The sequence below is a fragment of the Podarcis bocagei genome (assembly GCF_964188305.1).
Source record: "Podarcis bocagei genome assembly, chromosome: 4".
NCBI classification, from domain to species: Eukaryota; Metazoa; Chordata; class Lepidosauria; order Squamata; family Lacertidae; genus Podarcis; species Podarcis bocagei.
The window spans coordinates 56,662,332-56,679,578 of NC_138128.1; the positions used below are offsets into that span (position 1 = coordinate 56,662,332).

The following is a 17,247-nucleotide window of genomic DNA, read 5'->3' on the forward strand; positions in this document are numbered from 1 at the left end:
TAGAATAGGCTGTAATAAAGTAGGAATGCAGATCACATTCTGTCGGTTGAGCTGTGCAAGAGTTGCAGTAGATCAGCAAGGTTTCTGACTCCAAGTTGCTGAACAATAGCAACAACAAAAATATTTGTTTCCCTTCTAACTAAGGAAGGCTGCTGTGATGATGAAATCTGGGGTGGAGGGAATCAGGAGTGGATTGTGGATTTTGAAGTGGCAGGGCTATAGACATTCCTGCACTGAGCATCCACTCAAAGGTGCCCTGTTCCTTAATTCTGAGAGAGTGTTGTCTTTTCCCTAGCCAGTATTCTGCACCTGGCTCCAGTGAAAAAACAAAGTAGATCCCAAACGCCTGAAGTCTGCCCACCCCTAGAATGAACTTAATTAATGTTGTTATTGTAACGTGCCCTAGCAATCAGATGGGCAGGCTGAAAAATAATCAAATAAATACATAAATTAATCCACCCAGCATTTGAATTGGAGAAAAGTACTGTGTAAAAATAGTTGACAAATGTTGCTTCTATATTCCTCTCCTTTTAGCCAGAGATGCAAGCTCCTGCAGCTTTTCAAAACAAATTCAATATGGCATCCAGCTATCCACTCCACTCTCCCACAGTATCATTTTTGTTACACTTGCACAGAATTAAGAGACAAGAGTATGTCACTTAATAAAAACTGCACTATATCACCACCTTCGGTTTGTAAAACCAAAATGACACTCACCGTCCTGAGTGCAGGCCCCAAGAAGATTGATGATATTTTTGTGCTTCCCAATCATTTTCATCATCTCCATCTCGGACACTAGGTCAGAAAGGTCTTTTTCCGTAGCATCGTCTGCACAAGACAAAATGAGTTCCACCAACAGTTTTAAACTAGCGGACCAACACAATAGTTTTTTTCTGCAACAATGTTTCCTTGCAGGCTATCCAACTAGCTTGATGTACTTTACAGGCCATTAAGTTACAGATATAGTAACACTGTTTCCCTGCAACTCTGGTTCCCAAGGCCAGCAACAAAGTAAATTACTGGTCCTTTGTTGTTTAAACTGTGGGCTCTGCTTCTCATTGAGCAAACCTCCATGAAAAAAAAGAACATATAACAAAAATTAGGAAAACGCACACATACAGTATGAAGGGAAACTGTATCACACATAATTTTAAGAAAATTATATACCACCAAAAAGTCCTACTGTATGATGTACCGTATTTTTCGCTCTATAACACACACCCGACCATAACACGCACGTAGTTTTTAGAGGAGGAAAATCCGTAGGCATGCCACCCGTAGGCATTCCCTCCATAACACGCACAGACATTTTCCCTTACTTTTTAGGAGGAAAAAAGTGAGTGTTATGGTGCAAAAAATACGGTAGTCCAAATGTTACGATTTCAATGTGATGCCTATCAGTCTCTTGTCTGGGAATTCTACCAGTTCAAGCAACTTCAGAAATCATTTTATATAAGCTTTAATTTCCTACTGTGGTTCTCCAGCTCCATAAAACTTAAAACCATAAGGAGATGGATGTGCCTTGTGTCATATCAGAACATATAAAACAGTAACACTTTAAATTAAGACCTCCTTAATTACCCATCTCTGCACCTTTAATGCAGATATCCCAGTTGCAAACAACATACCAGAGAATTACTGGCAAGACTTTCATGTGAAATATTTTTATTTTTTCCAGTGTTCAGTAGTTTAAAAAAAATATTATTATATTAACATAATAAACATACAATGGTTTAGATTACTTATACAAGATCACCTATAGCACACCAAATAATGAATTAGCTCCATAATTAGTGATGCATATGTCACTCAGAAGTTATCCTAAATGGTCTTTTTCTTTATTTATATGCATTCCCTATCATGCCGGAGGCTTTTTTTGGGCAAAAGGCATTTGAAGAATTACCTATTTGTTTACAATGTCAGCCATTATTCAGGCATAAGTATAAATATGTATTTTTAAAATTAAGATCCCAGACTAAGTATAGTATATTTGTTTTATTACGGTCAATGACCAGTATCAAGATAAAATTACAAAATTTAAAAGCCCACAATTGTATAAAATCCCATACACATAAACATATACTAGATCCCAGAATAAATATCACCATCACCATCATATTTCTATATATTTCCTTTTACAAATATTTGCCCCCTCTCTCACACATGCACATTTTTTAAATGTGTTAAAAGAGACTAGGTCACGTCCTGTCATTTGTTTATCTAAGGCATTTATGCTACAGTTGCCTTTCAGTAACTTTTAGCCAACCAAACGAAAGCATGTAGACTTCCCTGTGGATCAAATCAAGAGTTGAGGAATAAACAATTGTACCAAGACTTTGACTTGCTTGTAAATACCTGCTGCTAAAGATAAATAGGCTGTCAAAGGCACTGATTTATACCGAAAACTGCTGAAGCCTGAGGTGAACAAAATGAACTTTGGCCTTCTACAGTTAGAGAGTTTGGACGCCACAAAAGAAACATTATTCACAGAACCTGCCACCTCGCTCAATACTCCCTTTCACCCCATATTACCTTTCAGCATTTTCACTGCAACAGTAACGGCTTCTTTCGGCCTGTCTTTGTCGATTCCCACTGCTTCCGCCATAACAACTTGACCAAAGCATCCTTCCCCAAGGGGCTTCCCTAGCGTCAACCTAGGGATGTAAACAGAGGATTAGCGCCTGGCATCTGATGAGGAGATGAAGTCGGTGAAACTCAAGAGCGAAAAATAAAATAATCTTTCAGCAGACCACTTTTGACCAGAGCATTTGTTGTAAAGAACTAACAAGGGTCTTACTAGATTTCAGGGCTTGTGCACGCGCCTCTAGCGAGTTTTCTGAGGAACAAATTCTGTATGTGCGCACTTACCACTTACAAGACAAACCCTCTTCATGTACTTGCAGAAAGAGGAGCTGCAATTCCGAGAGTAGTTTAGCAATCAATCTGTCTTTCCAGGGAACTCTGGGAACTGTAGCTCTGAGGGTATTGGGGATCTCCTAACAATTCTCAGCACCTTTAGCAAACTACAGTTCACAGTATACTTTGTGGGAAGCCCAAATGGTACAATTTGTACGGTGTGGATGTGGCTTTGTTTAATTCCCCCCTCCTTCCTTTTCCAGAAAGGCCCCAAAGTGACAAGGAAGCTTAATTTGAGAGGCTTCTCTTTTCTACCAACTTTGAGGAGTGCTTCATATGAACCACCACAGAGCATGAGAAGTACTAAGTAATCACAACTAGCCCCTGCATTTGCATCTGCAACCAGACAGAATGGCTTCCATGGCTGTGTAAGAAAATAAGGCCAATTCATTATTCCCAACATATCTAGACACAAAGTGTTGTAAACTTTACAACAATGGTACTAGAATCTCTTCACCCTCTTGATACTAATGGCCAAAGAACTTCCTGTACGAATGAAGGCAGAAAACCTTTATATTGATACAGTGAATCATTATTTGTGACGTACATTTTACCACTGTGAATTCAGAGAGATTTCTGAGAGGAAGGTCTTTGTTTGTCAACATTGCAAAGGTGATCCCACTGCCTTACTTCATTGTAAAAGGCGCCCTCCCTGGAGCAAGAATTTATCTTGAAATGAATTGGGGATAAGTGATCCTGTTTTTCATATGCAGCTTTCTTTGTTTGTTTTCTTTGCTATTTGCTTTGCATTTTTGACTATTGTTTTTTCAGTTTTCCACAGCAGACAGATAGAAATTATTGTTGTTAAAAATCTCCGATTAGAAATTAAGCACAGACTAACAACAGAGCCTCTACTGCCTACCTCTTCCACTAGTTCTGCCAATGTGTCTGGTGCAAGAGGAGTCCACAGTATTCTCTCCTGGAGAAAATTAAGTGGGCTTGGCAAAATGCCATGATTAAAAATCAAATGGGATGAGTTTAAATGGGGGGCTTTTAATTGAAAAAAAGCTCTCAGTTTAATCATGCTAATGTGAATGTATACACTGGGCTATATCTGTTATGAAAATCGCATGCTACTTTGACAATACACAAAGACCAAAGAGTTGTATGTTTTGTGCTGAGATCATGCTGCATTCTCTCCCCCCCCCCCCACTCCCCAAACCAAAATTGAATTTCAGATCCTGGCAGAAAGCAAACATTTGCATTGGAAAATGGTTAATTTATGTGCTCTTGTGCTTCTAATATGAACACAACAATTCTGTCATTGTGTTTCTGTGGACCCCAATCTAATAAACTGCTCTTAAAGAGCCTTCTTTCATTACAAACCCTCTCCACCCACATTTATGCTGAATGCTGTTTTCAAACGTTTAATGCTCTAAGATTTTCCGCATTAATGTTTCCCCTAAGGGAAAGGGCTGACAGAATTATATAGACAGACCCCCCCACTCTTGACTAGAATCTTGCAGCTGGCAAGTGAAATGCATGGCACCATCTTTCATCCACATAATTAAGCCTATTTCCATAAATAAACATAAAATAAAAGGTAAAATTTCAAAAAAGTGGTTTTAAGTTTTCAAACAGTAGCACAGTTTCTAAAATGTTTCTATTTTTTCCTATAAATTCAACACTAATTAAAATTATTCCTAGTTTTAATGTGTGTCCTGTTTCATTTCAATATTATAAGCTTAGCATACACCAGGCACTAAAGAGCGTAGGTTGTATCCAACAGTGTTGTTCAGCTGACAGTAAGCTTGTCCAGGGGAGTAGTTTTCAGTGATTCTTCCTCTCCCCTACGGCCCCCAGTATCCCTCCAAATACATTCTGGAGGGTGCCCCCAGTCCTGTGGAACTGATTTAGAGAAGACTGAAAGGGAAATGGGGAATTACTGGAAATGGCTTCCCTCTACATCAGGCATAGGCAAACTCGGCCCTCCAGATGTTTTGGGACTACAACTCCCATCATCCCTAGCTAAAAGGACCAGTGGTCAGGGATGATGGGAATTGTAGTCTCAACACATCTGGAGGGCTGAGTTTGCCTATGCCTGCTATACATTCTTTGGACAGAAACTGTACTGTCAACTGAGCGCTACTGTTGAATACAACTCCATATCAGCTCATGGTGGCAGTGGGGAAAGCTTTGCTCATGTTGCTTGAAAGCCCCTTAGCCCTCTTGATGCACCATCATGTTAGTCCTATTGATGCATCACAGATGGCATTCCAAAAGCGAAAGGTAGCACATGACACATAGGATGCATAAGAGAATCCACAAAATATCAGTTTGTATTATTAAAAAAAGAATATTTTTTTTAGTTTGTCATGGCTGCTGGAAGTACCAGTCTGGGGGGAAAAGGAAGTCAATATGATGGGCCGCAAATTGTGTCCACTGATTTCTGGGAATTAATTTAATGTTTCTTTGTCCATTTTTCAACCGAACAACATTTTGTCAAACAATAAATAATGGAGCTAGCATTCAAACAAGAAGAAATATATATACTTCTCCATTAAGGTCATTCTCATTTTTTTGGCTGTTTTATACGCATGTGCAGGCAGGAAGCTGATAATAAAAAGAGTATCTCCTCAAGGAATACTACGTTCTTCAGAGTAAAGTCTTAAATTTAAATATCTATAATTTGCCTAGGCCCCACTACTATGGTTTGCCTTAGCATCAGCAAACGCAAATGACATAAGTGGAAGAACTGTAAATGAAAAGAGCATGGGGAGCATGGACTGAGGTTTCCTTGCTCCACAGTTATCAGAGCTATTGAAATACCACAAATGGCAAAATTTCACTTACTTATCTCTTGGGAACTCCCATTTTGGATCTTCTGGCAGTTCATACTCTGAGACGCCTGCCAACATTGGAGCATCAGCATTGGAGGAGAGACGAGTGGTTATTCTCACCAAAGGTGTGTTGGAGTTCATGGAGGAGCTAGAGTCTGCAGACACCTGTTATGAGAATACAAGATGCAAAACGAAGATGTAATCTTGGTCCAATTACTGCAAACTGGCAATAGAGAGCAACCAAGCCAGGTCATAAATGGCACTCGGCTACTAAGGCACTGCACTTGAACATGACTTCAGGGTTCCGATCAGTTTTGCCTTACTTCTGCTAACTGGCTACATATTAAGATGAGTTATGGCTACAAACCCAAACTTTTAATATTCTGATATAATTGGATAATGGCATTAAAGTCACTGTTTGTAACCATCTTCCTCTCTCACTCTGCAAGTGAATATTTTTTTAAGAAAGCGCTCTTTCTCTCTTGATCTCTCTTTATGGTAACTTTTCTCTTAAAAAATTAAGCACAACTAGTGGTTTTCCATCTATATGTGTTTTTAAAATTTGAAGCAAGCTTATTATGTTCATCATTATGTACATACAAGGAACTTGTCACGACTTGAGTGACTCAGCCAAAACAGTGTTGTTACTATGTTGCTAAAAGGCACCTGAATTATCCTAGGTACCCAAATATTATTTTCCTATTTAACAGCAAACAAAATATCTGTTCAGATCTTGATGTATCTACTTAGTAAACTTTTAATCCACACAGCCAGGGAAAGTTATAGCACCTCTCCAATACTACTAGTTGAATAATAAGAGTCTGTCAAATCCTAAGAAAATTTAAATCTCCACTACTCTACAAATCAAAATGACAACAAGCCAATATGAATACGAAGTTCTCACATAATTTTTGGAAGTTCCTTAGGAACTATTGGACTCTCTAGTGATGGACAGCAATATCTTTTTCTATACCACCAATAGTACTGATAAGAGTGTTCTTGGTCAATCTTACAGATAGGTGTGTTTGCAGTCAGTAAACAGCAGCCACTTTTGAATGATCGCAGCTCCCCTTAGTAAGCTGAGATATGCCTGAGAGCTATGCACCTGCAGGCAGTTCCTTTGCTTCCCCATTTATTTGAGTGACCAAGGAAGCCACAGTAAGCTTCTGCTTACATCCAAAAAGGGAACTTTGGTTAATAGATTCCAACAAGTCAGGAACTGAAAGTTCATATCAACTCTGGCTTCCTGCCTTGTTTCACCACTTCTGTGAAAGGAAGAGTGAAACTGGAACAAAGGGGGCTGTGTGCTAGTGCATGAAGCTCATGCATATATCAGCTGATTAAGCCGAGATCTGACTATTGGAATATGGTCACTGTTTGCAAAGTATCAGAAGAGGAAAAATGTTTCTATGGTGTCTGGCATCCAAATAGTTCAGATCTTCACAGCCGGATTAAAAACTCCAGTATGAATTGTGTCCAGAAGGCTAAAAGAAAATACTGCATGGATGAAGACTGCTCATGTCTGATTCAAACATGAAAGTGGCAGGGTGTTTGCAGAAACAAAACAATTCCATAGGGTCAAGATTTCTGGATGCTATTTTAATAGGTTTCCCCCACAGATCAGCAGGACAGCACAGCAGTGTCCAATCAGCCCCAGGCATGGAGGCAGATGTAGTGACTTGCAATGCAATCCCATCAACCTCCGTAGAGCTGGTGGCACAACGGCCATCTGAAAGCCTTGGCGGTAACATTCATCTCAATGACATAACATGGATTTGGCCATAATGATACACACCAGAAATATGCAAGCCTACAGAGAGTGTTCAAGTACAGGGCACATGCAGCACACTCTAAGAGGCACAAACAACAGTCAGCATGCCTGAACCTGTATGAGGTCATCACAACCTCCCCATTAGTTGTAGAAAGACGAAACAAACATTTCCCTGCTCTCTGTTGCAACATGCAATTCCATTTGCAATAGGTTCAGGAACGCCTCAAATCTGAAACTAGAAAAAGGGCGCCAGGGAGGCTGATCGTTTGCTATCCTGGTGTCTCTACTCCACCCCCCCCCCCACACACACACTTGTAAGCCTTCAGTTGCCGATCACTGCTTCAATATTTGTCTGGGTGCAGTTTCAGCTGGGTTACCTACACCTACTGCGGTCATTTAGCAAAAGAACACATTGAATGTGCAATGCAGTTCCGAAACTGAAGTGGCTTCACAATACTTACCACTTAACAAAACTGGACAAAGGAACTTTGTTTTCATAAACACTGTTGGAATAAGACCAAGCAATGATGCCACTTAATACATGGAAGTGCCATTCTATGCAACACAATCTGGTGGTTGATAATTCTGAAATGAATAGGCTTTTTCCTCCTCTACCTCTTCCTTCCAGATGGATGTTGAAATGTTTTGCAGCCCATAGCCTACTATCTTGTTAGAAGGATAGATGGACGTTCTCGTGCCAAACGTTTTCTTTATCACTTGACAAGAAGTACTTGAAGAGCAGGTGATTACAATGTCCCAACCCAAACTAGAAACTGCACATCTTTTAACACAAGATACCTGACCTTAATCATGATATAACATTTTATTAAGACTTTGCATGCAAGTTATTTTATCAATTTCTACATGTTTTAAACACACCTTGAAAGGTTTCAAACTTGCTCCAAACACCAGAGTAACAAATGAAGTTATTTTCAAGGAAAATATCACCTCCTATATATTTTTGCAATCTTCTATTCACTGTGACTTAGAACCTGCTGACCTGGTGCAACATAGCTTTCTGAATGGCTGCAATGACACGCCAAAAACCAATCTAGCCTGAATTCAAACATCTACAGCTTAAGTAAACAATGTAAACATGCTTACTTAACATGCTACAATGGACAGGATGGCTAACTGGCTCCAAGCAGTAGCTCCACATTTTTTATTTTCTGAAATCTTTCCATTTATTTTAATTTCATTTTGTCTTGAACTGTATTGAGATCTCACCATGAAGTTTCAAGAGAAAGGGCAGATTATGAGAGAAATTGGTAGAGAAATGCAAATAGATACATAACTTCGGTGTAAACTCTTATGAGAAAGGAGAGCACTGAGCATGGTGGAAAGGACTGGTTTGCACGCCATGCTAAACCATAGTTTAAAACAAACTATTATTTAATGTGAACAATCCAAGGTTGGTTCTGAGCTTACTGGTGATGATTTGTTTGCATGAAAAACAAGCCAAGAACCTGAGCTTGGACTACATGACAAGTCACACTCTGACATGTTTTGTCTGCAGTGTGGCTGCAACAGGACTATAGGAGGAGCATTGTGTAAACTTTGGGGCAGTGTAAGAAAGGCCCTGCTGGATCAGGCCAGCCTACACCAACATCCTATACTCACAGTGGCCGACCATACACCAATGGGAAGTCCACAAGTAGGAACTGAATGCAACAGCACTGTTCCCACCTCTGCTTCCTAGCAACTGGTATTTAAAGGCATATCGCTTCCAACAATGGTGACAGTTCGCAGCCATGATGATTAGCAGCCACTGATCCTCCATGAATTGGCAGTCTCAATCTCCAGTGCATTTCCCTAATCTTATTCCAAAACCATATTTTAAAACCATGCCTTCCATAATTTAGCCATGCATATCTAACATGTCAGCACACTTCTCATCCACATTAAACCATTTTTATTTTTTTATACTATGTGATGTGCAAACTGTGCCAAACTGTAGTTGTTGCCCTTACTACACTACAAAATTGCCTGGGAATTTTTTAATGTGAATCCAAACCTGGCAGAAATTCAGTATAGCACTAACTTGGCCAAAATCAGTCCAACCCAACTCTATGTTGAGTGAGAAAATAGGCAATCTGGACTACTATAGAATGATGTTAGACAGCCTGCCCAAAGCCAGACGCTGTTTTTCAGAGTACTGAACTATGACTGATTTAAAGTAAATATAGATTCCTTACATGGTACCTCATGCATATTGGAAAATGATCTGAAATCTGCTCATTTCACCACTCACATATCAATTCACCAACATTTATCTCAAAGGTCATATCATTTGTTTTCCTAGACAGAGAAGAGTGGTGTGCAGTTTTGCTAGGGAAAGCCTGTTTAAACTTTAAATCCATAGCTACACTGTGTTGCACATGATGACATTACAGGAAAAGCTTGAAGGAACACTTTGCCAATTCAGTCTATGTTTGCCAGGGAGGGGAGCAAACTCACCAGTAAGTGTAACATCAAACAAGTCCTCAGCGTAAATACCAAGACTGCGTACAAAAAAATGACTCCATTCTAGAAGGAATATTTAGCATTAGCTATTTTTAAAAAAAAGGATCGGGCCAGTCTCAAAGGTAATGTATTTTTGATTGATTCATTGGAGCAGAGCATGGTATTATGGAAGCTGAAGGACTATTAAAAAAAATTGTCCATTGGAAAAAGAAGAGTATAGCAGCACAAGTTGGCCCAGGATCTAGGAAGGCCTTCTGGGACCAGCCCACACTTTTAAAAGCCTTGTTCTTCCACTGAGAAATAAAAAAGAAAAATGCCTGGGCATTTTCACTTTCTATAGGTTATTTCATTTTACACAGATTTGCTTCTTAGAGCCTTTTTTCAACTCAAGTTAGAGTTACACTCCCTCAAATCCAACCTTCTGCAGGACTCAGTGGTGGATGGGGCTAGGGTGAAATTCTAGTGAGAAGTCTCACATGGTAGAAGGTGCTCCTTCAGATCATTTCAGGCCTCTGGATTGAAATAATAATATTTAAAGGTGGAAAAACATGTCTACAGCCCCAAGTTTAACATCAATGTTTAATATCAGACTAGCAGTATCAGATCTTCCTTCCTGATTCCTCCATTATTTAAATCTCTCCACATCAGAGTACATGGCAAAAGGGATGTGGGGGAATGTGAAAGCTAGGGAAAGTAAAATGAAGGAAAAGCACACAGGGCTTTCTGTACAAACCTCATACATACAAAACCTACAACACCATGCTCTGGGCTTCAGCCATTCAAGCAGAAGGAACAACCCCATGGCTCCTTAAACAGAACCACCATATTTCAGAGATATTCACCTCACATTCTTAGGAGACGTTGTTTCCAGACACACACACACACACAGAGAGAGAGAGAGAGAGAGAGAGAGAGAGAGAGAGAGAGAGAGTTATATACAGTGGTACCTCAGGTTGAGTACTTAATTCCTTCCAAAGGTCCGTTCTTAACCTGAAACTGTTCTTAACCTGAAGCACCACGTTAGCTAATGGGGCCTCTTGCTGCCACCGCGCTGCCGCCGTGCGATTTCTGTTCTCATCCTGAAGCAAAGTTCTTAACCCAAGATACTATTTCTGGGTTAGCGAAGTCTGTAACCTGAAGTGTATGTAACCCGAGGTACCACTGTAGTTTTAGGATGTTATGTTGCAATTATACATTTTCAGGCAGAGCTGCACATTTCTATAACTGTTCTAATAAAGTTAAAATGACAACATCGCTACAGTGGTACCTCGGGTTACATATGCTTCAGGTTACATACGCTTCAGGTTACAGACTCCGCTAACCCAGAAATAGTACCTCGGGTTAAGAACTGTGCTTCAGGATGAGAACAGAAATCATGCTCCAGTGGCGCGGCAGCAGCAGGAGACCCCATTAGCTAAAGTGGTGCTTCAGGTTAAGAACAGTTTCAGGTTACGAATGGACCTCCAGAACGAATTAAGTACTTAACCCAAGGTACCACTGTACTCAAATCTGTAAAAAATAATAATATTACTAATCCACTAATCCGTTGGAAGACTGATTTGTTTTAATATGATGTTTCAACTTCAGTGAGGCCCACAAAGCCCATGGTTGCCTTTGCCAGCCTGGTGTCTTGAAGCTGTTTTGGATTACAACTCCCGTTAGCCTCAGCCTTATGGAGGGTGCCTTATGACACTCAGTATACCAGAAATTCCCATACCACAAACTGTGATTTTGGAAAGTTTGATGCTTAATCCTATACATGTTTACTGACAACTAATGCTACGTCCCATGAACGTATTGCCTGGTAAGTAGGCATAGGACTGCGATTTATATCCTTTTGAGAAACCTGAAAGGTGATCTCTCTGTGTTATGGCATCACTTCTTGCAAGCCCCCAAGTGTACACCAATAATCTCCTTTGGGACTCTGCTTCTCAGCTTTAAAAAGTAAGAGTGCCATCAACCTTCTCCACAACTTCCAAGTCACCTAAACTAACTGATCCGTAAATCCTGTTCAAAGGTAATCAGGTTATTTACTCCTAATGCTACAGAGCACAAAAGTATGGAAGAACACCCTCTGCAACTTTTTATTTGACTGAACTGATATATAGGTTACTGCCAACTCTTTTAAAGGTTTTTTAAAAGGAAAAGAAACAAGTCTCAAAAATACAACCTGGGCTTGTGGGGACTCAGTGCATTGCAACAAAAAAAATAGGCCTATTCAACTAATCCAGGAACACACGCCTGTTAAACAAAACACTCTCTGTTTTTCTAACTCCTTCAGATTTACAGCAAATGTATGAAACCCTAACCCTTAATGTACAGAAACCGAACAGTTACTTCTGAAAATCTAAGTACATTAGTCTTTGCCTCTGGAAACCATGATTTCTCTAACTGCTGCTGTTGGCAGAGAGCATTACTTCAGCGCAAAAATGTATTGAGAACTATGAAAATAGAAACACATTTCCTTGCAATGCTTACAGCAGATACTTTCACAATCCAAAACTTAGCAGTGGCTGCACCTGAAGACATGGAATGGAATAAACTTGGAACAACATACAGAAGCATTTCTAAAACTACCAGTTGATACCAGAAAAGTATTCGATTTGGGAGTATTTCCTTTACATGGGTAAAAAGGTAAGAAAACTGAAATGTCAGCTACTTAACAAAACCAGAACATGAAAAACAGTGCATCAAGTTTACCATAAGCGTGCAGAATACAATGTTTTAAAGGTGGTTTATAGAGGAGTTTCATTGTGCAACTGCATGACAAATGATGGCAGTGAAGTCTGCTGTTGGCGAAGGAAGAGACAATTGATGAAAGAGTATTTAACAAACCAACAGACTGGGATAACTGCCCTTTGGAAAATGGTGAGTTTATGACAATCCATGGTCTGACCACTGACAGATGGTTTATATACCAATGGTATTTTCTCTGTCATCACCACATGATCAGGTCATCTTGCTGCTTTCATTCCAGTCACAGCCCAATAATCTCCTTTTATTCCAGAGCTGATACAAATAGCCTATTCTAAGTGGGCTTAGACTGAAAGCTCTCTTTAGTAGAGAATACAACACTCAAATTTTCCTGGCATACGTTGTTTGTGCAAATGGATGCACGTGTACATGACACCCACATACAAAGTTTAGTACTCCATATGAGTAGATGAAATAAGTGTCTCTCGTAGAATTGCTTAAAGCATTTTAATTCTACAAGTGGATTAAGTCGGCTCCCTGCAAGACTTTGGCCACACTGCCAGCTACATAGAGGCAACTGGGAAGCCTTTGAGTCTAAATTCTAAGACTAAGTCAGAGAATAATTGTCCTATGCCATGGGATTTCAAGTGACACCTGGTGGGTGCAAATTAATTGGGCAACTTTCCAGGGGCAGATACACATTGGCCTGGTTCACATATAAAGTACATGAACCTTAGGTTCATGCATTCCCTTTTCTGCTCCTCTCTGGCCACAAGGAACACAGAAGCACCTGCTTCCATTTTCACCTAACCATAGTTTGTTGTTCGCTTCCAGTTGAGAACTGTGATTAGTGTTAACTGTAGTTTATTGAAACAAGCCAATTTTACTGGTAAACAATCCTGGCTTGCTTAAATAAACTATAGTTAGCAGTAACCACAGCATGGCATATGGCACAGAGAGCTGTAATAAGTAGGAGAGATCAGCACAAAACAGGAATGTCACCTTGCATGATCAGAAATTTCTGCTAGTGCAAAACTACAATGGCATGCAACCCTTAGCATTTACGTATATCTAAACTATAACCGATACGTATCTCTTTTTCTCAGCTGGGATGAGGAACCAGTCATAGAAGGAAACAGGTCCATTCAGTCTAGCCTACTCCTACATGGCATGGCCAGCAGTTTTTGTTTCCCTGATCAAACCATTCTACCTAGGCAGCAGTGTGCTGCAAGTATGGAGGAGCTGACAGCTGAAAAAGACCTGTAGAAAAAGACCAGTCGGTCTGATAGTAAATTCTCTTTGGCTCACACATAGCAGTAAGTTAGATCTTCAGAATGAGCAAAACCCAAACCCTGAGTTTTCCAATAGCTCCCAGAAAATATTGGAGGAGGCATTTTACCGTATTTTGCGCCCCATAAGACGCTCCGGCCCATAAGACGCACCTAGTTTTTTTGGGGGGAAATAAAGGGAAAAAATTATTTTCCCCCCAGGCGCGGGGCTGGGGCAGCCCGAGCTTCCCCCGACCCCAGCCCGCAAACAGGCAGCTCTCTGCAAGCCGTGGGAGCCCAGCGGTGGTTCCCGCTGCTTGCGGAGAGATCCGCGAAGCCTGCAGGCGCTGGGATCAGCGCGCGCAGGCTTCGACATGCCGGCAACTCTCCCCAAGCAGCGGGAGCATTCCCGCTGCTTGGGGAGAGGTCCGCGGAGCCTGGAGAGCGAGAGGGGTCGGTGTGCACCTACCGCTCTCGCTCTCCAGGCTTCAGCGAAAGCCTGCATTCGCCCCATAAGACGCACCCACATTTCCCCTTCATTTTTGGAGGGGGAAAAGTGCGTCTTATAGGGCGAAAAATACGGTATATCCTGTGGTGCAGTCCCTGAAGCCTTAGAGAAAGGGGAAGAGGCTGAGCAGAGAATCCAAATAAGGCTTCAACAAAGCCTCATTGGTCAAATTCACAACACTTGCAGTTAAGTTGGTCTTTTTCTACATACCTCCTACTTGCAGTAGCTGAAACAACAAAACCCATTTGACGGGCAAGCATTAATATAGGTGAAATTGAAATAGGACATGAAATAGGACACATGGAGAGGACATATGATTCAATCAAGTTCCAAATGTGCACTCGTTAATTATACTCAGCAAAATCGTATCATTGTACACAATCCAATTCCACTGAAATCTGATTAAACACAGGAAATAACAGGTACTCTTATTGATGGGAAATAACCTCAATTTTTTTAAAAATACATTTTTTCCAAAAAATATTCAGTTTTTCTTTCTTAACACTGCTTCCTTCTGCAGGCCTAAATCATTGCACAAAAAAATTCCTGAAATATTTCAAGCTCCCCCTGCCCCCCCAACTTCAACATGTTCAGAAATCACTATATCCACTAACTGAATATAAACAAAGCATTCAACTCCTGAAAGTCCTATTTGCGTTGAATATACATACTTTTGGAAAAGCTGCCTTCTTACAAAGGAAACAATAGAATATATTTTACAACCAAATGTTCAGCTCAGTTGAAGTGATATATATACATGTCCAAATTTATAACCTTGCTGGATGACAACACTAGTGACCTGCTCATTATTTTTAAAAATATGATTCCTCTCTAGAAACAAACATATATTATAAAAATATATCATGTGAAATGTCTCTGCACAAGAATACTTGAAGGGAAGGAAGGGAGAAAACATTGAGGAGTGGGGGGAAGCACAACTCCCTCCCAGTGATGCGTTCCTGTGTTTAGAGGCTTTAGCAAAACATGTGACTCCCCCTTTATTCCACTGCCTGTGGCACCAGCTAATCTGATAAGTAGCTCAAATGGAAGACACACCTGAACATATACTATTTTACCTCTTGTGTTTCTTAAAAGTGTTCACATTTACCACATCCTCGAAAAGCTTTTTTTCATTTTCCACTGGAAATTTAATCACGCTTCCTCAACTTTACAGCATCAAAATTCCTGCTCTGAGATTAAATAATTTTCAGCAGCCCTGCTTTATTTGGCCTAGTGGTTTATTGATGTCAGAACCCAGTACGAGATTCAGGAACACAGGACAGGTTCTGGAACCACACAATTGAAATCACCTTGATCCAACGTTAACTGTAACAGCTGTGCTCCCTAGCTTCAGACCTGGTGGAAGAGCAGGGTGCCTCTGAGCTTAAGCAGAGAGCCCTTGGGTCTCCACTCAACCACTACAGGATTCTTTGAGACACCAAGCTTGAGACAGGGAGTTATGGATTCAAAGCAGAATGGAGTGCTACAGCCTCTATTCTTAGCAATCAAGTGCCACTTCAGTCCCACGTGTTTTATGAAAAATGATCTGCTGGCTTGTTTTGTTTAAAGGATAATAGGTTTTTTAAACTCTTTATCTACTTTCTGTTACCTGTCTGCGCAGAGGAATGCGCTTAGTCAGCTTGTGCACGGCAGGCTGGCTACTGAAGTCCGGCTTCTTGGTGGAGGATCTCATGTGGCACAGAATGACTGTCACCACCATGCAGACAATCAGGAAGACCCCTACACAGTAAATGGCTATCTCCAGGTAGTCTGGCGATGTTGGAAACGGTTTGTCTTCTACAGGGCCTAGAGTGCAAGTACGAAGGAGGAAGAGTCATGAGGAAGAATTACAAGGTAGCGAAAACAAATCGGCAGTACACATCAAACCAAGTGGTCCCACACCAGGTTTGCAACGAACTACACAAGATAAAAGAACGCTGCTGATTTCCACAGCGTGGAAACAGCTACACTGAGAGTCTCCACACAGCCATTTTTCAAAGTGTCAGCTTAAGCTGGCTGCTACCCCGCTAAGCGAGCTTAGTGAGGAACTTCTGGACAAAATCACTTTGGTATGAATAGCTGATCTTATTTAACTTTACAACGAAAGGCTACATGCTTAAATTATGCCTGTGATCACCTTTTCTTCTCATTCTATTTTTCTTTTTAGCCAAGCTGCTTGAGACAGGGAAGTGGGCACATAATTCACTCCAGATGAATCAATATTTATCCCAATCTCCCAATCTCTGGCCTGAAGCAAATGACAGGTTTAGTAAAATAATTTTTCAAGAGCATTGTGTTTAACTCTGTGGGCCACCTGAACACACAATGAAAGGCAAACAAGCACTGAATTAGCTAGCTGAAAAGCAAGGCTTATGGGACGCCGAAGCATAACAAAGCTCAGGCATGAACTGGCCTGGTTTAGGTATCCAAATACTTCTACTGAAAATCAGGATTCACAAAAAGTGTTGAAATGTATTGGACAGCGAATTTGTATCAACAGCACCTCTCTATGCACACTTACTTGGGAGTAAGCCCATTGAACATAGTGGGATTTACTTCTGAGTTAATAGGCACAGGATTTGGGCTGTAAAAGTCTATAGGAATTGAGTATCCAAACTAATCTTTGGATACTCTGAAAACAGCAGACTGCTGTGGATCTCCACGACCACTTTCTCTTAACTAGGTCCATGCCAGTTCTCAAGTACCAGATTTAGGTATCAGCATATTCCCTGCCCCCTTCAAAAAGAAACTCATCCAGCTTTCTTCAAAATTCTTCAAGAATTCTTCAAACTGGGCTGTCCCATAGCAGGAGGACAGTATGAGATTCTACTCATTGGTAGCATTGGT

General features: G+C 40.6%; 1 protein-coding gene and 1 long non-coding RNA gene across 4 annotated transcripts in view; one reads left to right on the forward strand and one right to left on the reverse strand.

The window, feature by feature from the left end:
- The window catches only part of LOC308586469, a 182,155-nt gene extending 169,923 nt beyond the window's left edge, over positions 1–12,232 (forward strand). The window contains exon 3 of the long non-coding RNA XR_014007901.1: positions 8,096–12,232. This is a non-coding gene — a long non-coding RNA (uncharacterized lncRNA). The remainder of the gene's footprint in view (positions 1–8,095) is intronic.
- The window catches only part of FGFR2 (fibroblast growth factor receptor 2), a 117,044-nt gene that overhangs the window by 17,294 nt on the left and 82,503 nt on the right, over positions 1–17,247 (reverse strand). For all 3 annotated transcript variants that reach the window (XM_081192880.1, XM_081192879.1, XM_081192878.1), the window contains 4 exons: positions 16,010–16,206; positions 5,710–5,861; positions 2,533–2,654; positions 718–828 (listed from right to left, as the gene is read on the reverse strand). In XM_081192880.1, coding sequence (XP_081049006.1) covers positions 718–828; positions 2,533–2,654; positions 5,710–5,861; positions 16,010–16,206 — 582 coding nt within the window. The remainder of the gene's footprint in view (positions 1–717; positions 829–2,532; positions 2,655–5,709; positions 5,862–16,009; positions 16,207–17,247) is intronic.